Consider the following 25271-nt stretch of genomic DNA (forward strand, 5'->3'; position numbering starts at 1 on the left):
CGGCTTAGACTCTTACCTTCTCACCAAGCTTGATTTGGATTCCTGCTGTAAACCCTTGACATGTTATCCACCTCTTTAAAAATCACCAATTTTGTTGTCTTCCATGACAGAGCACGGCAAAAATCGCTCCTCTCGCATAAAATTAATCCAAAATCAGTCATATCGCTCAACTACTGACCCTGGCTATCCCCCACAATGCTTTGCGGTAAACAAGAGATGACGTAGTTGTGCTTCGGGGCTACTGAGATACTCGGATGAGGAGGCCACATAATTCTAATGTCAGAAAGGAAAGGGGAGGCAAATCTGAACGACTTGAAGCACGTTTTCTCTGAAATGAGCAGGACAAAAGAAACTGACTGGGTGTCTTATTTCAGGGTTTGTGGCTCCAGATACCCAAGTTTCTGTGCACAAGCACTCGAAAAGCAAGTTTTTCATAAGACGTCCTTTGTCATGTCCAGTAATTTACGAGGAACATATATGAGTCAGACACAGCCATGTGCCCTTCTGATTTATATACAGAATCGATGGGAAATCTCTGTACAGCATTTGTGAAAATTCTAGAGTACTGACCTGTATTCCCTTCACTATCCGGTTTATCCAGAGGATACTCTGGCATACATTCCAAGAACAGCTCAAAAATGGCCGCCGCATTTTCCTTCCCGTAGTGTCCAAGAACATGCATTGGAGATTGGCCCCTGATGGTGACAAGCAAAATTGTAAGTAGATAGGTGGATGGATGGATGGATAGATAGATAGATAAGAGCATGTGGAAGTTGATGTGTTTCCATGCCAAGTGTACCTGAGATTGTAGGCCTCTGCGTCAATGTTTGATTCAGTGAGAAGAGCTCGCACGTTATTCAGGCGACCCTGCATCACAGCTAGGTGCAGAGCTGAGAAAAAACAAAAGTGAAAAGACTACATTAATAATTAGACCTCAAAATGCAATTACCTTTGGCTCGTTTTCAACTTCATTTGAGGAGGAGTTTAAGTATAGATAGGCACCATTGTTTCCATTCTCATCAACAGCTGGAAAATCGACACCGTTTTCAAGCAGCACAGAGCAAATGGTGGCGAGATCTTGCTGCGCCGCCAAATGTAGAGCTGTCTGACGGTGTTTAGTCAACTCATTCACTTTAGCACCTGCTAGAAGCTAAACACGGAAAGAACAGGATTACATACAAATGCACAGCAATCATGAAAACGCCATCACAGTCATGCAAATCCACACAAATATGCAAAAAAAAAAAATTACAAAATACACAGCAGTATTTAAAGCTAGACTGCCTTTCAGATTTTAAGTGTAGGTCATAGAAAGAATTTTCCCTAACACCCTATTATTTTTGTTTAGTGGACCAAAAGCAACTGAATTCAAATCAGAGACTTCCAATTTTATTAGTTTTATTGTTTTTAATAGAATAAATGAATTTAAAGCCACATGGCCCTAAATTCTCTGCTATTTTTTCCTGCTTAACCGTGACACAATACAAGATACTACGTCATGCATCACGCGGCAGGCTTTCCCCGTTAGCACAAGGCATTGTGGGATACAAGTTTGAAACAGGAGAGAAAAATGGAGGACGCGAGTGTGAGAATGAAACGTGAAAGACCAACTACAGTAACGGAAAGCGAGAAGAAAAGACATTATGTTGTGAAGGAAAAGAAACGCAGGACCAAACTAACATATCCGTGCTCAAGTGAGCACCTCGGTGCGATCAACTGTTCGTTGAGCGACAGAATGATGTAACTGTCAGTGCATGGTCAAAGGTAAACTTGCGCATGCGCACACGGACTTCCTCTGTCTGCGCGAAGCGAGCGATTTCATGTGCATTATTTGCTCGGGAATCCCCTCAAATTAAATAACTTCCCAGCCACAGAATGGCCTGGGTTTTTTTTTTTTTAAAAGACATTCCAGAAATAAACATATCACAAATGACCAAATTTCAGAGGGAACTAAATTTCACTGATTTTATGAAAGACAGTCTACTTTTAAATGGGACACAACTATACACTCCGGACACGATTCAATTCATGATACTGACTTCACGATTCATTTTGAACAAATAAATAGTTCCCATGTCTGAACTGTTATATAAAACAGATAGTTTATATATTTATATTTACAGGGATAGGTATGTAGTATATTTATTTCTGTAATTATATATTTATGAAGTGTATATATATGGTATGTAATATATTTATTTTTGTAATTATATATTTATGAAGTGTATATATGGTATATATTTTTATAGGTGTATTAATGTAGTTTGGATTTTGGGGTAGTTAAAAAGGGGTGGGAAATTATAAAAAAAAAAAAATAAAAATATATATATATATATATATATATATATATATATATATATATATATATATATATATATATATATATATATATATATATTACACTTCTTCCCAGTCCTTTTTCGAATAATGTGCGGTGTTTTGTAATGTCTTAGGTCTTTGTTATTTTATTATTTTTTTTAAATTTCCCGTTTTCTTTTTCTTTTGTATGTACAAATAGTTACATACTTTTTTTATACATGTTTGAAATAAATAAAAAAATTTGAATAAAGATTATGATTGAAAAGACTTAATTTCTGAATTTCTTATATAAAATTCAATAAAAAAAAAAAAAAGTTTAATATTGTAAACAAAATATACTCCTGGTTCACTATATCAAATAAATAAATCGATAAATTCTCTCAAAATTACGACGGACGTATAACGAGTGCCGTAGCAGGTTTTGATGCATTTACACCAGAAATGAACCTTGGCTAAAACGCGAGTTGTGAGACCTCTTTCTTGGGCACTGTAGATTCTTCTAATCCATGGTGTCACCATATTACATATAACGCATAGTCTTTGTGATCCAGGGTCATCAGTCAGTGTGCCTTCTGTATATTTTAACTCCATGGGTTGTGCAGATTGGGACCTCGAGTATTCAAGCAGTACAACTGCATTAGATGCATAATTCGTAGAATGCCGATTCCCACAATGTCAAATCACACACACTCTTCCAACATACGGTCACATTTCTGCTATCAGAATTCATCGTGTTATGATGCATCCTTACACCCCTAGTGAGTAATGAGACACAGCCCTAAAACCAGTGTGTTCTAACCGGTATCAGACAGATCGATTAGTGGCTTTCTTTCTGTTTCTACGTAGATCTTACCAGGTTGCGCACAATGATCTCAGAGCCAGCCTGTACAGCGAGATGCAGCGGAGTGAGTTTGGCTGTGTCCTGCACTCTGGAATTAACATTAGCCTGCACACTGATCAGGAAAAGCACGCTCTCAATGTCAGAGCTCTGCACAGCTATGTGAAGGAAGTTACGTCCCTTGTTGTCAACCTAAGCAGAAAGAGAAAGAGTCCAACCAGAAGTACATGAGACATGCATTTGCTCAAATGAAACCTGACATGTCCCGAGATTGGTTCATGAACTAAAATTCTTCTGTTTCATAGTTTCTGACCCTTTAAGACTGGAGCTATAGCTTACATTAGCTATCAGAATTTAAATTGTCAAAAAAATAAATAAAAAATTATATCTCTCTATATCTCTCTCCACAGCATGACACCATGGTACCGTTGCATTCTTGGATCTGTTTGTTGAAAAGGTGTGGATTAAAATGTTATATAAAGAGGGACTTCTGTTGACAGTCCCAGCTGTAATTCAAATCAAAAGGTTTGTGGATATTCCACAATATTAAACATACAGTGGTGCTTGAAAGTTTGTGAACCCTTTAAAATTTTCTATATTTCTGCATAAATATGATCTAAAACAGGCATCACCAAATGGCGGACCTCGGTCCGGATCCAGACCCAGTGATGGTTCTGTCCGGACCCGTGACCAATGGTAAATTCACGAGATTAAGTAATTTTCATGAAGCATTATTTTGGACGGTTGTGGCTATTGATAGCGGGCGCTGCTACTCCAGTTAATACGACAATAGCTTCACTCAGTTGAGCCAATAAAATCGTTAGTTTACCCAGCGCGCCACAGCAGAGCAACAAGCAGAGAGGAAGAGAGTTAAGTTAAGAGACAACCGACCGAGACAACATGGCTTGCTGCAAAAGGCGGCGGAAAGTAGACAAGGAAAATCGTTGTTTTAAAAGATGAATGGATGGAGAAATACATGTTCATTCTTCCGGCGAGCAGTTCAAAACCAGTGTGCCTCATATGCTCCGAAAACGTGCCATTAATTAAAAGCGGCAACGTGAAGCGCCACTACGAAACAAAGCACAGCTCTTTTGAGCAAAGTTATCCCCTGAAGTCCGAGCTGAGGGCCCGCAAAATAACCCAACTGCAAGCACAGTATGACAGGTCTACCCGACTCATCACACATACATTTACAGCCCAGCAACGTGCAAACGAACGTTCCTTAAAAGTAGTGTGGATTTTGGGGCAACAAACACATTGGAGTGTGGTCCCTGGTCTAATCAAAGTAGCACTGCACACCTTGACTATGTTTGGATCGACTTACAGCTGTGAGTCAGCTTTTTCCACTATGAACATTGTCAAAACCAAGTACCGTTCTAGGCTCAACAATGAACACCTACATATCTGCATGAGAATGGCACTCCAACCAAGACTTAAATTACTGGCAGGTCAGCCACATGCCCGTTTTTCTCATTAAGAAGAGTAAAAGAAGAATTAAAAGAGAGAAGTTCAAAGAAAAATGTTCTGTTTGCATTCCCCCCCAAAAAAGCCACTTGTTTTCTAAAGATGTGGACTTTTTTTTCTTGAAAAGTAGGCCCTCATTTTTTTAGGCTGGGACCTCCTTATTTTAAGAACAAAGAAGAGAAAATGTTAAGTCAATGCTCCGTTTGCACTTTTTAGTTAATGTTTTCTGAGTTGCCTTTTTTTTACTTGAAGTGTAGGCCTTCAATTCTTCAGGTCCTCTTTAATTTAAGAGAAAAAGGAGTTATTCCACTCTGTTTGCACTTTATTTTATTCTGAGGTTTCTGTTTTCTTTAATCTGAAATAAAGGCCTTGAATTTATTCTCCTGGGACGACTTTTATTTATGGTAAAAAAGAGATAGTTGTGCACTCAGTTCATTTCCTGCATTGGAAATGAATAAATATTGTTGAAACCATATGAAAATGTGGACATAGGGGAAGGCTATAAGCTGGACTTTGGTTCGGACCTTCTACTTGGACAAAATTTAATAACTGGACCTCAGTGACTTAATTGAATACCCCGGATCTAAAACATCAGATTTTCACACAAAGTCCTAAAAGTAGATAAAGAGAACCCAGTTAAACAAATGAGAAATATTATACTTGGTCATTTATTTATTGAGGAAAATTATCCAATATTACATATCTGTGAGTGGCAAAAGTATGTGAACCTTTGCTTTCAGTATCTGGTGTGACTCCCTTGTGCAGCAATAACTGCAACTAAACGTTTGCGGTAACTGTTGATCAGTCCAGCACACCGGCTTGGAGGAATTTTAGCCCATTCCTCCGTACAGAACAGCTTCAACTCTGGGATGTTGGTGGGTTTCCTCACATGAACTGCTCGCTTCAGGTCCTTCCACAACATTTTGATTGGATTAAGGTCAGGACTTTGACTTGGCCATTCCAAAACATTAACTTTATTCTTCTTTAACCATTCTTTGGTAGAACGACTTGTGTGCTTAGGGTTGTTGTCTTGCTGCATGACCCACCTTCTCAAGATTCAGTTCATGGACAGATGTCCTGACATTTTCCTTTAGAATTTGCCAGTATAATTCAGAATTCATCGTTCCATCAATCATGGCAAGCAGTCCTGGCCCAGATGCAGCAAAACAGGCCCAAACCATGATACCACCACCATGTTTCACAGATGGAATAAGGTTCTTATGCTGGAATGCAGTGTTTTCCTTTCTCCAAACATAACACTTCACATTTAAACCAAAAAGTTCTATTTTGGTCTCATCTCCCACAAAACATTTTTCCAATAGCCTTCTGGCTTGTCCACGTGATCTTTAGCAAACAAGCAGCAATGTTCTTTTTGGACAGCAGTGGCTTTATCCTTGCAACCCTGCCATGCACACCATTGTTGTTCAGTGTTCTCCTGATGGTGGACTCATGAACATTAGCCAATGTGAGAGAGGCCTTCAGTTGCTTAGAAGTTACCCTGGGGTCCTTTGTGACCTCGCCGACTATCACACGCCTCGCTCTTGGAGTGATCTTTGTTGGTTGACCACTCCTGGGGAGGGTAACAATGGTCTTGAATTTCCTCCATTTGTACACAATCTGTCTGACTGTGGATTGATGGAGTCCAAACTTTTTAGAGATGGTTCTGTAACCTTTTCCAGCCTGATGAGCATCAACAACACTTTCTGAGGTCCTCAGAAATCTCCTTTGTTCGTGCCATGATACACGTGTTGTGAAGATCAGACTTTGATAGATCCCTGTTCTTTAAATAAAACGGTGCCCACCTCACCCTGTCAATCCATTGCTAGAAAACACCCGACACTAATTTCACCTTCAAATTAACTGCTAATCCTAGAGGTTCACATACTTTTGCCACTCACAGGTATGTAATATTGGATCATTTTCCTCAATAAATAAAATGACGAAGTATAATATTTTTGTCCCATTTGTTTAGCTGGGTTCTCTTTATCTACTTTTAGGACTTGTGTGAAAATCTCATGTTTTAGGTCATTTATGCAGAAATATAGAAAATTCTAAAAGGTTCACAAACTTTCAAGCACCACTGTAGATGATGTGATCCCCAAGATGTTTGCAATTTTACATTTAGGAATATTATTCTTAAACTGTTTTTCCACAGAGTGGTGAACCCCTCCCCATCTTTACTTCTGAGAAACTCAGCTTCTCTGGGATCCTCTTTTTATACCCAATCACGCTACTGACTTGTTGCCAGTTAACCTAATTAGTTGTGAGGGTTTTTTAAGCATAAAACTTTTCCAGTCTTTGGTTGGCCCTGTCCCAAGGTTTTTTGTTGTTTGTTTGTTTTTTTTTTTAAATGGGTTGGCATTAAATTCAAAATGAGCATATAATTTTCAAGTAACAAAATTTCTCCGTTTGAACATTTTAAATGTTCTTTGTACTATTTTCAATGAAATAATAGGGTTTCCATGATTTGCAAATCTTCACATTTTTTTTTTCAAAAAAACCAAACAACAACAAAACACAACCTCACGCCGTACATTTCACACAGTCCCCAATTTTAAATTTTTTTGGAAACAAGGTTGTAGAAAGTAGAACTTGTATAGTTCATAGGAATGTCAAATTAGAAATCTATGGTCATGTACCTAATCCACAAAGTGGCAACACCCCAGAGAAAGGTCACTTGTGCCATATTCACCAGTTACACCCATCTCCCTTCTCGTCTAGCCCACCTGCTCAGCTGCTCCAGGCTCTCTTTTAAGGATGGCTTCTGCTGCTTTGTTGTTCTTGTGAGTCATGGCACAGGCAAATGGCGTCGTGCCCTGTCGGTCTCTCAGGTTTAGCCGGATGTCTGGGTGGGAGATGAGAAGCTGGATAATCACGCCATGCTGGTTACTGATGGCCACATGGATTGGAGCCCGGCCCTCGGCGTCCTACATTAACATCAGAGCAGGATCCCCACAAACGTGAGGAAATGCATTCGGATTGCACTCTAGTGTGGTCTACACACATCTATACGCGCAGTACTATAATACAATATAGTTTCCAAATAATGTACTACCAGGATATACTGTGGGTGAATGAGTGTGTGTATATATTTTCTAATATGGATTTATTATTAACTATTACACTTTCTTGTGCATAAGCTTCTGTTAAGAATGTGTGTGTATATTATTTATATATATATATATATATATATATATATATATATATATATATATATATATATATATATATATATATAAACACAGAAGCTTAGGCACAAGAAAGTGTAATAGTTAATAATAAACCCATATTAGAATGTTAAAAATCTGTGCACTGTTATTACCTGTGCATTAACATTGGCTCCAAACTCCAGAAGGCACTGCACCACCTCTTCGAGGCCCCAGCAGGAGGCCAGGTGCAGAGGACTCTGACCATCCCGCGCCTCCTCATCTCCCTCCCCGTTAGCACCAGGCCTCCGAGGACTGTTCACATCACAGCCACTGAGAGAGAGGGGAAAAAAAAAAAAAAAGACACACAAAGAGAGAAGAACTTAACCTCAGACTTGAGACAATAAGCCCCATCAAGCTTCAGCCTGTTGTTTCAGAGACTCTGGATATGTAAGGTCTCATCTGAAGTCTGGGCCACCATGTTGATACAGAGCAATAAATACTCAATCCTGCCCTATATACATCTATCAGTAGAGGTTTTTGTTCGGTTATTGCCACACTTAAAATTTAAGTCACATCAATCAGATTGTAATATGCACGTTTCAAATTGTAGGCATCTGTGAAACTGATCATCACCCATACTGAGTGCTGATACGATTAGTATGAGGATTACTGAGTGTGCGCAAACCTGCGTATAAGGAAGCAGGCGGAGACCTCATTGTTCTCATCGATGGCTCTGTGCAACAACGTTTGCTGGCACCCTCCTGGTCCAGCACTCCAACATGTCGCGTCACAGCCGTGCCTGACCTACCAGAAGCCAGAACAAAGCCAAAAACCACTCATCGTTTAACAGATCTAAATCAATTCAAGTCACAAAATGCCAAACAGCCATTTACCTGAAGAAATAATGTCCATCACAAAAGTACAAAACATAAGTGTTCCGGTGATTTAGCCAAATCAGAGCAAAACTAGCACAAATAATGCTTTAATAAACAACTATTCAGAAATGTTTGCAACAGGAAACGACCAAGTTCTTGATCCTCCTTACCAATGTTGAGGCAATATCCTCCAGGCCATTCTCTAAGGCAAGCCACAGCGGAGGATCCCCCTTCTCATTCACCACTGACATGTCGGCTCCACGCGTACAGATAGCATCCACCACCAAGGGGAGCTGGTTACTGATGGCCAGCTGCAGGGCCGTCTGACCCTCCTGTGTCCTGGGGGTTGAGAGAACCTTTAATGAGTGGCTCAGTGCGAGATTAATTCACATCAGATACAACTATGCAACTTCACACTCACTGAAAGCTATAAATAAGCCAAACTTCATTTTCCAATATTCATACTATCAATTAAATGAAACCCACAATGACCAACATCTTATTTAACATATTTGTTGTTAACAGGCAAAATTCAAATGTGATGCTGAAGCAAGTTCAGTTTTATACCTGGAGACCAAAGTTCTATAAATTAACATTTAATACATGGTGGATTTTTTTCTGTCGACTTAGTCATGAACCGAATAATCAATGCAGATGTATTAAACATTTAAACAAGTGTCAATTAATTCACTGCCCAGACCAAAAAAAAAAAAAAAGTCACTTTATTTAAATAAGCAAGCATTTAGGAGTCTTTGATTGGATAATTACTGCAGTGATTAATGTATTTCAGCTGGCATCAATTATTTTAACTCACTGATGCAGTGAGTAGCTTCTCATTTATTAAACAATTGTGTCAGAAGATCAGAGACTCAGATTGTTTTGCAGGTCAAGGGGCCCACAGGGCCCCTCCTGGGAAAAAACAGGGGCCCATTTCTACAATGGGGGGGCCCAGTGATTATCCTTCAGTTGAAGCGAACCTAGTGAGCGAAGCGAGCCCAATGAACAGCTGGGACAGCCCAGGGGCTGTTTTTTTCTTCTCAATTCTGGTTTTTTTTTTGTATTAGAAGCCATATGAAGCAATGTAGATGACAAAAATCAATGCTTCAACCAAATATATTGAGATATTGTTTAAATCAGTGGCAATATTTTGGAATTCAACCACAGGCCATTATATATCACATCTATATTATCTCCTCCTTGTAAATTATAGCACAAGAATGGGTTTGTTTTTTTGCATGCTGTGACGGTCTAATTCTGCTTGTCTCTAATCATCTCTACTTCTAATTTCAGAGAATCAGATGGTAGTAGTAGTAGTAGTAGTAGTGGTTGCTGTTGCAGTAGTAGTTGTAAATCTAGTATGACTAATTACCTTGGGTATCAGGGGTATCAGTTTTTTCAGGTGAATGTACTCTCTGCTGAAGAATGACAAAATGGATGTATTTTTCTTTTTTTTTCTTATCCATGTTTTCTTGTCTCTTTCGAATATTCATACATAGACCGTAAGACGCCACCTAGCGAAAGACTTGGATCAGGTTTTACTCGCTTGGGACGCTACAAATGGGGTGGCGTAAATACACGAATGGGTCCGAACAGGTCTGACGTATATTCAATATGGCGGCGGTCAAAACAAATTCATCTGATGCTGAAATCTGTTGAATATCCAGATAATTATGTTGGAAGTTGCATATTTGCGCAAGATTTTCAATATTGAGACCATGAAGTCAAGTAATACGCCACGAAACGTTCCAAATAGGATATAAAATGCTCGTGTCCATATAGGCCCCTGCCCCTCTCGACAATGCGTTCATTATTCGAAATAGTGCGTCTTAGACGCGGGCGCGCCAACAATCTGAGTCTCTGGAAGATGTATCCCATGGTCGTGGAAAAAGATGTTACTGTGTTTCAGAAGGGTCAAATTTTTGGCCTGCATCAAGGGGGGGAAAAAAAAAAAAAAAAAAAAAAAAACCACTACTAAGGAGATTGCTGAAATGACTGGAATTGAGTTAAGAACTGTCCAATGCGTTATTAAAACCTGGAAGGATAGTGATGAATTGTCGACTTTGCGTAAGAAACACATTCGGGGGGGTCTTGACCAACTGTGATCAGATATCACTTAAATGCTGGGTGAAGTTGAATTGTTATATCTAAACAAACCACAGCAGAACTCACGGCTATGTTTAATCATGAAACCAAGAGCATTTCCACACATGCGATGCAACAAGAACTCAGAGGATTGGGACTAAACAGCTGTGTGGCCATAAGAAAACCACTTGTTCGTGAGGGTATTTGGAAGAAAAGGCTTCAATTTGCAAGGGAGCATCAGGATTGGATTCTGAAGCAATGGAAAAAGGTTATGTGGTCTGAGGAGTCCAGGTTTACCCTATTCCCAGAGCAATGGGTATGTCAGGGTAAGAAGGGAAGCTCATGAAGTGATGAACCCATCATGCATAGTCAAAGTCCTTTCCCACACCATGTGGCACATAGGGTGGTGCCGATCTCAGTTTCCGTAACCCTCGGCCTCTCGCCCATTACATCGCTAGGGTTATAGTGGGGGGGGCTAGTCCTCTGGTAACGGCGAGAGTTTGACTCCCCACTCGCATCTGTATTGAAGCGTGCCTTGGCAGACAGCAGTCGGTACCATTTTTATGATGGTTTTTGATATGACCAGACCGTGAGTAGAACGCCTCTCGATCTGGAGATCGAGAGGCGGACATGCTAACCACTAGGCCAACTCGCGATAATCATGCATAGTAGCCACTGTACAAGCCTCTGGAGGCAGGGTCATGACCTGGGGTTGCTTCAGTTGGTCAGGTCGAGGCTCAATATTGTGTGGCAATAAAATGAAGTCACCTGAAATGTACTGAATGACCAGGTAATCCCATCAATGGATTTTTCCTTCCCTGATAGCACAGGCATAAAATTAGGGCTCAAATTGTGAGCGAGTGGTTCAGGAAGCATCATGAGGAATCATTCATTTCCACACATGGCCACCAGAGTCCCGACCTTAACCATACTGCAGGTCTTTGTGACGTGCTGGAGAAGACTTTATGGAGTGGTTCGACTCTCCCATCAAGATAAGATCTGGGTGAAAACTTAATCCGACTCCATTATGTTGTAATGTTGCACAAGGTTGTTGAAACAATGCCACGACAAATGAGGGATGTAATCAAAGTTAACTGCTTACCAACCAACTAATGCATTGTTGGCCAGACCTTTTTTTTTTTTTTTTGGCCAGGCAGTGTACATGCGCCATTGTTACTTTAACATTACTATCTGTGTAGTAACGCAATAAATAATGTTGGTTAAGGGACCCTTAATTCATCCTAATAACCTAACAGAATAAAGCGTCTTATGGATCCAGCCAGAGGTTTCAAGAATTACTTCCTTTGTACTGATGAAAAATTTCTGCAGACAGACACAAGCAACATGAAAGTTAATTCAACCAGATATGTACAATCATTTCAAATGTAACAAGTGTTGCCAGGTGAAACAAACCTCGCCCAGTTGCACTTACGATGAATATGAAGGAAGATATTGTGAAAAAACGATTTTGACCTAGTGTGTGAACATACTTTGCCAATAAACATGGTTCTGATTCTCATTTGCACACCGTACTGCTCTCAGCCAATCAGAATACATCTGAATGAATATACTGCGAAAAAACGATTTTGACCTTTTTGGTGACCTTGACTGGATGACCAGCAAAAAACGGTGGAGGTTCTATTTAAGACCAACACCCATCTATCCTGAAAGTTTCATGAAGATTGATCCAACCGTTTTCCCGTAATATAATTCACAGAAAAACAAAGAAACAAAACCCCACCAAAAACCTCGCCCCCTGGTGGACTCCGTCCCGGGCGAGGAGATAATAATCCTGGGTCAGTTTTTGCCAGAAGATGATTTACACCATCACCAAACTGCTCTCAGCTGCACAATAAAAGGTCCCTTCTACTGCCTGGAAGCAACATACCTTACATTGATGTCTGCCTGATGCTCTAGCAGGAAGAGAGCACTCTTGCTGTCTTGTCTCTTGATGGCCATGTGGAGAAGAGTCTGGCCATCGGACATGGTGTCATTAATGGCTGCCCCCGACCCCAGGAGCTGTGCGGCAATGGTGTGCATTCCTGACAAATGACCATTATATAAAACTATATTTAACACTTGGATAAGGATAGTTTCATGTTCAGATTGGTCACTGATCCACGCAGTGGAAAACGCACTATTTAAAAAAAAAAAAAAAAAATACTAGAATTCAGTAGTACCGGTCCAGAGTGCAAGGCCGAGCACAGTCTGGTCCAAGGAATCTTTAATGCTGAAGTCTGGGATGATCTGTAGGTTGTTGGTGGCATGGAGCGCATTGGCTGTGATGCATCATCAAGAAAAGAAGAATAGCATCAATATCCCAATAGTAACAGTAAACAGACCCTATAAAAGACAACAGTAGTACCTTTCTGCTCTAGTATGACAGACACTACGTCTGGGTGGTTGTGAACGATGGCCATGTGCAGAGGGCTCTGTAAGGAGACACCATGGCTCCGGTCCCCTGCGTCAGCCAAGGCAGTGTGGGTTTGTAAATTAGGATTGGCCCCCTGCTGCAGCAGCTCGGCCGTCAAGGCTGCTAATCCGCAGCGACATGCTGTGTGCAGGGGAGTTTCTCCCTACGAAGAGAACAGAATACACTGGAATTAATAACGGGGCACCAAAACACAGATCAGATGCCTAACCCAACATTCACATGAGCAAGAGGCCAAAAATTATCTATACATGGGCAATTCTTCAGCAGGGAGGCCAAAATTATGAAGTTATTAAACTTGCCAGCTCAGGGTATATTGCTAAAGTATGGAATCCAAGACAAAAATGTACTGAAAACCATATTTAAAAACCACCACCCCAATTATAGCAGTGTCACTTCAGAGAAATCTTGGTTTGAATTTTACGAAATTCAAGTTCAGTTTTTTTTTCCTGATGCAATTCCATTACTGACTTTTCTTTCCTCATAAAAGATTTTGCGTTCAGCAGAGTCTAATCTAGGAATTTGAAAATAGGGGACAGAAAATATTAACGTGGGTAAAAATATCCGTCATTTGTTCCAGTTAGTGGGGACAGAAAAATAAGTAATACATTGGTAGATATTTTCAAGAGTACATTTATAAACAGAACAGTTTTATTAATAAAACTAAATACCGTATTTTTCGGACCATAAGTCGCACTTTTTTTCATGGTTCGGCTGGCCATGCAACTTATACTCCGGTGCGACGTATATATGTTTGTTTGTTTTTTTCACCGCGGAATAGCTGGAGCTGATGCCGAGTCTGATGACAGCCATGCAGAAGAGGAAAAGGCGCTTCATCTGCCACTGGAGTTGGCAGAGTTGTTCAGAAGCGACACCGAGGATGAGGAATTCAATGGATTTGCTGATTTGGAGTGAAATCGTCAGCTTGATAAACTTGATTGACCTGTGTTTTATTATTAAATGATAGGCCTATAGTTATTTAAATAAGTTATGTAATGATTTTAAGCAGTGCTTAATTTGTGAAGTGGGAGGTCCCGGAACGCAGGAGGTGGGTGGGTCTGGCGACTCAAAAAAAAAAAAAAAAAAAAAAAAGCGGGGGGTGGTTTACTATATCTTTACGCACATGCGCTTATTGTGTGTAAAAAAAAAAATAGACATTATGATCTTAGAAAACGCTTTAGTGACGAACAGTTACATGTGATATGTTATAAAATATTTTTTATTAGTTTATATATTAAATTTATCTTCTAAAATAACAGACTGTACTCATATCACAACCGGTTTATTTCACCATTGGAGATCAGATCACACAAGACATGAATTAAATGACTCATTTTAAGGATTTAAGTAGGGTATTCAAAAGCAGTGCCAGCGGGACTTCGTGGCTCAGGTGGGTAAGGCGCCAAACCATAAATCCGGGGACCCGGGTTCGAGTCCAACCTCCGGTCATTTTCCGAGCCCTCCCTGTTTTTCTCCTGCGCATTAAAAGCAGTGCCAGCAAACATAAGTGCAATCAATTCAAGTCATAGTTAAGAAATAAAGGGTTTACAAAACAAGTTGAAGAATTCATTTTAAAAATTTTAGTAAGCTTTCTTGTTTTTTTGCCATTTTTTCCACAGCGCAAGCTAACGGCTACAAAAAACCCGGTGTTCTATTGAGCGGAAGTATACACCCCATGTCCCCCCCCCTTCCCCTTTCACATAGATTTTGTGGATGTCATAGGAGAGAAATCAACAACAGATATCAAAATCAAAACCGAACACATTTTTATTTACTTAATTTATTGTTTGATTTTTTTTCCCCTTTGTGATGGTCACGGAGGTGATCTGATCCATTTAAATAGCTGCCGGAACACCGAATGAAATGAAAATAGCTGCCGGATCCGACAACGGAGGTTACGGATCTTGTTCCGTCATGTTCCGGCTCAAATTAAGCCCCGATTTTAGGCCTATAGGCTATTGAATAACTTGATGTTACGGTACATATTCAGCCAGTTTTTCTCTGGGCTATTATAAATTATTTTGTTTTGCATTTTTAAAAATAACTCTCCTTCCAAGATGAACTTTATTCTTCGTCTCTGATGTTATGGTGTTAATGGTCTGAATAACGTTTAATGTTTTTATCTGATATGACGTTAACTGGCAGGCGCACTTTCTGCCTGTTTTTTTCTCTGAGCGTTTGTTGGGTTTTTTTTTTTCCCCTAGACGGTTGTTTTTACTACCGTACCTGTCTTCAGAGATGATATACCTATAGCCTACTTGACCTCTGATTTGATGAAATTAAATTCGACAAAAATGAAGAATGACACTCCTCGATGATGACTACAGCTTTAATAACAAAGATGAAAGAGCCATGGGGCGATAATAAGCCCTACCGGTAAAAATACTCTAAAAGCAAACTGATTAATGCATCAGTAATAGGCTACTAATATTAGTTATAATAATAATAATAAATGGTTATTAGTAATAACGATAGTGATAGTATTAAAGATAGTAGTAGATATTTAAAATAATCAGACTAGGCTACTTACAGGGCAAAGGGCGCGTTATCACTGCTCAGCTGTTCATTTATTAAATAAACAATGCAGTCGCGCAGTAACCACACGCCGCTTATCAGATAGAATCACCCTTCAAAAAAGTGCGACTTGTAGTCCGGTGCGACGTATATGTTTTTTTCGTCTTCATAATGCATTTTTTGGCTGATGCGACAAACTCCGGAGCGACGTATAGTCCAGAAAATACGGTACATGTAACAAATGTTCATATCAGATGTTAATCTATATAATATAATTATGGCACTATACATATCCTTTAATACAATGATATGAAAACCGTATCAGCAAACCCTTATCCATAGTTTATAGTATTGCACAAACATTATGATCAGATCTGAACTTTAAAAAAGTAAAAATTTTAGATCAAAAACTATAAGAATTATATACTGCAAAACCTTACAAATATGACTAGTTTTCTGTTATATGACGAGGTTACTGTTTTACTATAAATCATGTGACTAGCCTATTTTTACCAATTTGACCACCAGTAGTATAATGTTGCATTTCAAATATGACCAGGTTAATATTGCATCATTTGATATAGTTAAGTCTAAAATCCATGTAGTCTTGCCACTATTAATTAATATGAAAAATCTGACTCTGAATAAAATCATTATCAAATATTTAAAAATGCTATCATATTTGTTTTGTTCAGACCACCTTTCATGAAAGTGAAAAACATTAAACAATCTACCTGTTTAAACTAGATTTTGACAAACGACTGGAGATAATCTCAAAATTCAGACTTCCTACATTTACAATCTTACAGTACCTACAATTACACAAGAACAGATTAAATATATTTCATTATATTTTTAAATAAAACTTACATAATACCAAACATTATCAAACTAATTGTATATTGGCATTAGGAAAATATCAAATTCAAACTTCAAAAACCATTATCAATCAGAATCAAATGACTTCGTGACTTCACACTGTCATATAATTACTCTAAGATCTTATTTGTACACAAACTTATACGTCTTATATATCAACTAAGCACCTTTACTATTTGAATATGATTAATAACATAATACTAAACTGAATTAAACAAATTACTCCCCCCCCCAAAAAAAAAAGCTAGCATTCATGTAGAACTTATCTTTAAACTAGTTTTTGACAGATGACTAGAGATAATCCCAAAATTCAGACTTCCTAAACAGTATATTATCATGATTTTTTTTTCTCTCTCTCCATGCTTCCACGGAAGGCAGTCGTATTCTCTGCTCTCCCTCCTTTTTTCCCTGCTTGTGCTTCTGTGTCTTGTCTCATCTGCTGTACTTTTTGAAGAGACTCTTCCTGCATTACTTTCTAAACTAAAAAAAGCATAGAATTGATAAACTGGTCTAACGAAATTGACAGTTTTCTCGACGAGGAATTCGGGTTCGGGGGAACCCGTCTGTCCTGCCGGAACGTTTGCGGCTGGTTACACGATGGACGCATGGGAGCGGTGGCGGGTCGTGTGCCTGGCGATTCTTTCTGTGGAGGACACTGTAGATATCTACCTATTTGAAACCATGATTACAGGACTTTTGCTGATTGGATTAGGCATTGCCCTGGTATATCGAGGAAATCAGACAATGGTGACAGCTGTTCAAAGCCCCACAAAGCTGCCCGATATGATTGGAGTGGTGGGCAAAGCTGTTGGCACTTAGACTGTGGACATTCAGAACTTTAACCACAAAATGGTTGTTATCTCGGAGCAGCTTTCAGCTTTGCAAGGAATACGTTTTTCGGAGATCAATTTGAATAGAGTGGACGGAATGGACAGATATGGACGAGCGGTGTGGACGTGCAAAGACTACATCTGGAAAGACCAAACAATTCATATCTTATCGACATTCGGCGCCCCAAGACAGCACCGGCCTTGGTTTAGGCCGTTGCTGAGGCAACATTTCCCCCTGAAGGTCACTGCCGGGAGACACTCTCGCCCTCGCATTCCTTCTCTAACTCTCTGCAGTCACCATTTTTACCCCCAGTGTGACAAGCAGGTGCGTGACCAGCGCCGTCATGGCTGCAAGACCGGACGGCTGCTTGCTTGCGCTGGATTACCTCCTCCCCCCGCCCCCTTACCCCTGATTCCCCCCCTCAAGTCCCGTGTTTAAAGTGTACTTGTGGGGGGCGTCGTGGCTCAGGTGGTTGGGGCGCCGTGCCGTGAATGCGGGCGACCCGGGTTCGGTTCCGGCCCGAGGTCGTTTCCCGGTCCCTTCCCGTCTCTCTCTCTCCCGCTCATTTCCTGTCTCTACACTGTCCTATCCAATAAAGGTGCAAAAAGCCCAAAAAAATATCTTTTAAAAAAAAAAAAAAAAAAGTGTACTTGTGTTGTGTGCTTATGTGCAAAAGGTTTTTAAATGTTCCCACACTGTACTCCTGACAGGAGCATAGTGGTGGTGGTGGGGTGTTCTTTTTAAAGGGCATCATCATAATCTCTTATTTACAGTAATGTTACAGTACCTACCATTATACAAGAACAGATTAAATCTATTTCATAATATCTTGTATCGGGTTGTGTAATGTCGGCTAGATTAGTATCTGTCACTTCTGTCTTCGTTTTGTTTCCTTTTTTCGTCCAAAGGTCTTTCAACGTGACCACGCATTTTGACATTATGTTTGGATGAGACAGAACGATATGCCATGTGCTTTTGGGTATTTTTAAAAACACTTCACATGATTGGTTGAGATACACTGTCTTCCGGTTCAGTGACCAATGATATAATAGTTCACAAAACTGTTTTACCCGCTAAATAAACCATTCGGAATACTTCGGTCCTTTCCGATAGGTGTGTAAACGCTATATTTACCGCAGTGCTTGCTAGCTGGTGCTGACAAGTTGATACGTACAAGATTCAGTAAAACGCGACTACACGCTCTCTACTTATAAATGCGCGACAAAATGAAGATATACGCTATATCACTCTCGTGCCCAAAAAGTGGATGTGCGACAGACAGATTAAAAAAAAAAAAAGAAAAAGCGTATTATTGCACATTACGCGCCCTAGATTAGGCTCTGGTTCAGAGTTAAACATAGAAAAATGGGCTATGCTTTTTTTTTAAGGGTCAAAAGATACCCCATACAGTGTGACATTTATTTAGTACCATTATCTTGAGTACTGCAACTAAAGAAAGAGAAAAAAAAAAAAAAGTTACCACATTTTGCTGCAAATTTAATTCCGTTACCAAAGAACTACCGACACACATGACCTGGACCAACAGAGGAAAGCAACATTACATGGCATTTAGCAGACGCTCTTATCCAGAGCGACGTACAACGGGTGCAAAAGTCAGATACATGAAGTGCTGAGCTTCCAGACAACAAGTTCAGTTGGCACTAGAACTAAGTGACCGCAATACCTAGTGTTCTGTTGAAATACCAATACTCAAACAGCCAAGCAAGCAAAACAACCATACAAAGTATAACTAAACAGAGACCTCAAAACAGCTAACCCCAGGCGAGACGGTCCACAGCCTGGGTTGGTCGAGACCAACAACAAAGAGATGAGAATCTCAACTCCATGCAAATTCACGATGACACACTAGTGACAAACCCAAACAGCTGTTCTAATTGTTCCTCAAATCAATTTTATGTGCACATGGGTGGATGCATTTCAGTTCCACACTCACAACCTTAGTTCCCATTTACTTTCTGATGCAAAAGAGAGCCATGCTTTCACCTAAAAATCCAATTGACACTTTGCACATTTTTTTTTTTTTTTAAACTTAAACACTCACCCATTTATTGGTATGATTGACCTTTGCTTCATGGGTGGCCAGGAAGATGGCAGCTGCCTCACTTCCTGCGAGAGCTGCTCTCTGAATGAGGCAGTTTCCTAAACAAAAAACATCAACTGCCACATCATACATTTTCCCCCACAAGTTAAAATCATAAATCAGGACATTCTTAAGACAATAATGCATAGAAGGCACGGCTGTGGACGAAGCATGCGAGTCCTTACCGGAGGCATCAGGAGCATTGGGATCGCTTCCTTTTTGTATAAGTCGAGCCGCAAAGCTGTTCTCATCAAACGAGGTGCCATTAACTACAGGGGCGTCGTCATCGAAGGGGTTAATGGAGGGATCAGATGCTACTGTAATGTACTGCAGGGCCAACCACAGAGCAGTATTCCCCTCATGGTCTTTCAGATCCATATCCAGCCTGAACATTAAAAAGAGACAAGTATATATGAACATTTTTTTTTTTTTTAAATGTACATATGATGCATCAGAGTTTGATTATCTGGCGAAGGACGTTTATGCTCACTGTTTGCACTGCAGGAGTTGGTTGAACACTGGTTCGTTTCCTGACAGCACTGCTTCGTGTAAAGGTGTTCTGAAACGTTGACAAAAAACACTTCAATAATGTTTTGAAGCAAACAGATGAACACAGGGCTGCATGATTATGACGTCAAACAAAAAAGAGAGACTAATTTCCGATCCATACTACGTTACCAACCGTCCTCTGCTGTTTTGCATGTTGGGGTTGGCGCCGGTTTTGAGCAAGGACTCTGCAATGCGGGCCATGCCGCCCATCACCTCAGCGCTGTGTTTCTTTGGGCTGAAGGAGCAGACGAGGTGCAGCGGCGTCTCCACTGCCCCCACTGTGGCTGCATTCACTTGGGCTGAGTGGCGGATCAGGAAGGTAGAAGCAAACTCATCTCCTGCAGCCACAAGCAGGCAAGAAGAAAATAAATATTTACATGTAGAAGGTTTATATCAATGCAGTGCACAGTGGAAGGAGAAATGTGGTGGGGTAACTCTGATTTCAGCATGTTTTTATTTTGCCTCCAGCATCAAATACTGAACAGAATGATGCATTAAGGCAATAGTGGCACGCGCACACACCTCTCTGGATGGCTTTGTGCAGGAGGCTCCAGCCACTCTGATCCACCATGTCCACGTCTGCTTTGTTGTTGACCAAGGTGGTGGCGATGCTCTCCAGTTTTTTGGATAAGGCCAGGTCTAGAGCCAGATCGCCATTATTGTCCAACTCATTAAGCTTCCCTGGCAGCTGAGAAGGAAAAAGTAGTAAAATAATTTTATCACCTGGAATCCAGTCTGATCTGAACAGCAGTCAACAAGGCGTATGACTAGCGGCTAGCTAAAATCACTTATAACTCATTGGAGGGTCACTGGAAATGAAACCGACTTTAAAATTACACTTTTTACTGTAATAGCATGTCTAACCTGTCATATTTAGATCAAGTAGCCCCAATGTCTTTATGATACTACTATAAAAAAAAAAAAAAATATTCTCAGATCTGTCATCATACACAAACAAGCATCCATAACGTTAACTTGAATCCAACTGCAGTACTAATTAAACCACAAAAACTCTATGTAACAAAACATTCAAATACTTTACTTCAGTGTAACTGGTTTGGGGTCCGGCTGCTATAAGTAACTGGACAGGGCTCGACATTAAGGACTGCCCGATTGCCCAGGGCAAGTGAAACATGCATTCAGGCAAGTTGGACATATCCCCAACACGCCCGACCGGGCAAGTTGGAATGAGCATACATTACAAACTAGCACCGCAAAAATTAGGCTTTTTGATCTTTTATTTCAGTTCCTAAAAGCGTCCCTTGCTACGTATCCGTCATTATGTCTTGGCTGTTTTCTTAGTCTTGGTTTCATTTACTGCTTTGCAAGTTATTTTATATCCCCCTGCTGTTGTAGTATGGTACGCGTACTGTTTATAGACCCCTTGTGCATGATGTCACATCACATGATAATTACAGCTGGGGTCAGACAGACACCATCTTTCATGCAAGCAAGGCTAAATCTGTCTTCAATACGGTTCATTTTTGGGCTGTTTTTGCTTGTTCAAACCGAGAAAAAGGCGTTACCGTCTCCCCGCTATCAAGAAAAATGTTAACAAATAGAAGCAAATGCTTCAAGAACAACGAGGAAATCAGTGGTTAAAGAATACGAAGAGAGGAGCTCAGCCTGAAAACTCCAGAGAAATTCACAATTGTATTTAAAATGTATTTTACAAAAACAAAAAGTTGGAACTGAGTATGGACAAGTTTGCTTAAGAATCTTTTTTTGTTTTCTGCTCGCATTCGAGTTAGCTCCTTCATGAAAGGGTTTGATTTTCTTACAGGTGAAGCCGCTTCCTTATTTGACACAGAAAACCCAGATTGGTTTCAAATAACTTGGGCATTTAACAAAAAAAAGAAGAGAAAAAAAACACCCCACGCACAACCCTCAGAGCGACATGCGCAATAAATCCTGAAAGAACAGAACAGATTAAGAGCAGAGAGCTGGAGCTTTGTTTCTGTTATCAGAGGAACACAGTCCTGCGCAAAATATTTTTATTTATATATATATTTTTTGGTTATATCATCCACCTCTCAGTTAAAAATAAATAAATAACCACACCCATGACAGACCGGCTGCATGGATTCAGTTACAGGTTGCCAGGTCTGTCTAAAACACCCACATCCTACACACTAAACAATATCCTGTCTGTCATGGCACAGCACGGGTCCCCCCCCCCCTTTAAAACCTAGAGGTGGATGATATAAAAAATTAAATAAATTATATATAACAGTACTGTTCAAAAGTCTTGGCACCCTATTTTCTTCATAAAAACTGTTATAGATTTCCATTTTATGATTTCTACATTATCGAGTAATGAACCTACAGTCAGAGTTCTACACAAACACACTGAACTTTACAACAGCTGCATGCATGTGAAATAGAAATAAATCGACTAAGGCAGGAAAAACTATTTTGGATAAAATTGTTATTGTCTGTTACAAGTAAAAAGTAACGGATAACCAAACTTAATAATAAATTTAATCAATAACCAAACTTCAACTCAATGTGTGATCTTCATTTTATGTTGCAATTCACAACTATTCTATGGTTTTCCTAAATAAGTAAACAAATTGAGTAGTACTCACAAAATGGGGGGGGGGGGGGGGATTAGCCCCCACGCTAAGTGGGTTTAAAAGTTAATGTCGAGCCCTGTTGGAGTATACTAATCCGATTTGTTTGACAAAAACATTCAAAAAGATCTACTTCAAATGGTTAAGTTCAGGTTTATGGCTGAGCTACCTGAGCATCCATCTCGATAAGATACAGGAAGACCACATCCTCCCTCTCCACTTTAATGGCTTTGTGAAGAGGAAATTCAGTCTTGGACTTGATCATCTTATACAGCAGCTGAGCACTCATAGTACTGAAGTCCTCTTTCCTCAGATCATCCTGCAACACAGCACAGAGTTATGACCGGTCTATTCAGGAGCATGAAGGACGTTATGATAAACACAGCATACACAGGGATGAGAGTGCATGTTGAGAAAAAAATCTGAAAAGTGGGGGGGGGGGGGGGGGGGGGGGGGGGGCCCGCAGGTCCCCAGTGGGGTCCAGGGGCAACGTCTCGGTGAGGGACCAGAGGGCGAAGCGGATGGATTTTGGCAATTGAAACACCCAAAACCCATTAATTTTAGCAATGAAATATATATGTATTTTTCTCGAAGTTGATGTCCCAATTCAACATGCCATCAACTGAAACTTCTGTATCATGACAAGTGTTCTTTCTTAAAGATCATATCCCACCTTGTTTGACTTTTTCAGCATGTTCAGTGCAACCTTTTAGGTTTTGTAACAATAGACCCATAAATCAGGGATGAGAATGAAAAATATTTTAAAAGTCTGAAAAAACCGGGGCGGGGCGGGGCCCATGGGGCTAATGATTTTTGGCTATTTTTTTTTTTTTTACACCCCAAAACCATTAATTTTATCAGCAAAAGTTTGCAATTTATTTGGAAATAAATTCCCCTTCTTGGTGGACTCCCAGGTGAAAATGATTAATATGGTACAAGAGACTTGTTTTTAATCAATTCACATTTGATGACTTCAAAAAAAAAAAAAAAATCAATGCACCTTTTAATATAAACGAGCTCTACAGTATTATATTTCTGCATTTTAGCTATTCATGTCTTTGAATACTCTAATCCTTTAAAATGAAGTGCAAACCAGAAAAAAGTTCTATCATATAATTCTCTTAAGCTTTCTTCTGATGTTATCATGGTAGCAGGAGCTCTTGCATATTAAGCAGGCAACATTCAACATCACTTATCACTTCCCTTTCAACTGTTGTGTGTACTAACTAGGATTTATCTGGACAGGATGTTGTGTAATGTAATACAGATACCATATGGTCAATTTGAAGATCGAGATGGTGATTTTGAATTAAAGAACAGGCATGTACAATGGGCATTACATACTGGAAATTTTTTTTAAATCAAAAACTATAAGTTCATCTCGGGCTAAAAAATTTGGGCAGACGCTCCCGCGCGGCACATGCCAGCAATTCCGTCCCCCTATGAAATGAGCAATAAGTAGGAGAGTTATACATGCTATCATACTTAAAATTTCATCAGAAATATAGATATGATACTATGATTCTCCCCAACATGCTACATTAGATAAGCTAACCCCATTTATAAAAAGATACACACATATACGACATGTAATTGATATATATTTTTTGGGGCGCGCGCTCTCTCTCTGCCATGCCAATCCTGTAGGCTGCACTGACTCAACTGAAAACTCCGGTCCTCGAGAAAAGAGATAAAAGCCCGCCCACACTGAAAGCTGATTGGCTTATATTGCTGAGTAACCCAATCAAGATGCTCTTTGTCTGGCATGCGCTACATGAACAGGCACACAGGCAGTGTTGCCAGATTGGGTGGTTTTAAGTGCATTTTGGCGGGTTTTGAACATATTTTGGGCTGGAAAACGTCAGCAGTATCTGGCAACACTGCACAGTCTCCCTCGTGCACCCCCTCGCGCGCGCACATTCTAAGATGCGTGATGCAGACCTTAATGTTGCGCGCACACGCTCTTGCTCACTTCTATCAATATGCAGGAGACTCCCGGAACTTCTGGGAGACTTGGGATGTCTGCGTTATAAGGTGACCACAAATCGTTAATCATACCCCCCCAAAAAAATTTCTCAACGGATTTACATCGATCTCAAAAACGATCATTTTGGTCTGAAAGTCGGAAATCCGCCAGTCAGCGGAAAATTCTCATCCCTGCGTACAAGAGACATGTACAGACAAACCTTATACATCACGGAATATGAATTCCTTTATTTTAGACAACAAGCACCAAGACGGGACATTATGTAGTAAATAAATGTTCTAGTGGTATCCTTACTGAGCCTTGTTTGTAATTACTGTCTCTCACACACACACTATGGGTGGGAATGACTGCAGAGAAAGAGACTGAATCTGCAGCTCCAACAGGGGCAAATAATTACCGTCTGGCTCTGCGACCTATTTGAGAAAATCACCTTGAAAATCAGTGAGCATGCTCCATAGAGATTTATGAGCTCTTAAAATTCTCCCTTCATAAATAAAGCCCTGAATACCAAGGACAGGTTGTCAAAACTTGCATCCTGCTGCTGAAGAAACAGCAGGAAGGGAGTTCCTGATGGTCCCTGACTCACAAAAACACCCAGCACATCCATACAGAATGTCAAAATCAATGATCGTGAATGGGGGAAAAGGTCATTACTTTGCTTGAGGTAAATTATTCCACA

At 40.0% G+C, this 25271-nt stretch overlaps 1 protein-coding gene across 1 annotated transcript in view; it reads right to left on the bottom strand.

Moving 5' to 3' along the window:
* ankfy1 (ankyrin repeat and FYVE domain containing 1) overlaps positions 1 to 25271 on the bottom strand; it is a 36032-nt gene that overhangs the window by 5156 nt on the left and 5605 nt on the right. Inside the window, exons 6-22 of the mRNA XM_060912474.1 lie at positions 22775 to 22924; positions 20555 to 20720; positions 20166 to 20370; positions 19974 to 20042; positions 19669 to 19868; positions 19445 to 19542; positions 13093 to 13303; positions 12908 to 13006; positions 12616 to 12769; positions 8816 to 8984; positions 8456 to 8574; positions 7944 to 8100; positions 7348 to 7548; positions 3173 to 3349; positions 1003 to 1150; positions 800 to 890; positions 571 to 695 (exon numbers count right to left, since the gene is read on the bottom strand). Of these exons, the coding sequence (XP_060768457.1) occupies positions 571 to 695; positions 800 to 890; positions 1003 to 1150; positions 3173 to 3349; positions 7348 to 7548; positions 7944 to 8100; positions 8456 to 8574; positions 8816 to 8984; positions 12616 to 12769; positions 12908 to 13006; positions 13093 to 13303; positions 19445 to 19542; positions 19669 to 19868; positions 19974 to 20042; positions 20166 to 20370; positions 20555 to 20720; positions 22775 to 22924 (2539 nt within the window). The remainder of the gene's footprint in view (positions 1 to 570; positions 696 to 799; positions 891 to 1002; positions 1151 to 3172; positions 3350 to 7347; positions 7549 to 7943; positions 8101 to 8455; positions 8575 to 8815; positions 8985 to 12615; positions 12770 to 12907; positions 13007 to 13092; positions 13304 to 19444; positions 19543 to 19668; positions 19869 to 19973; positions 20043 to 20165; positions 20371 to 20554; positions 20721 to 22774; positions 22925 to 25271) is intronic.

Source organism: Neoarius graeffei, chromosome 28, assembly GCF_027579695.1.
Source record: "Neoarius graeffei isolate fNeoGra1 chromosome 28, fNeoGra1.pri, whole genome shotgun sequence".
Lineage (NCBI taxonomy): Eukaryota > Metazoa > Chordata > Actinopteri > Siluriformes > Ariidae > Neoarius > Neoarius graeffei.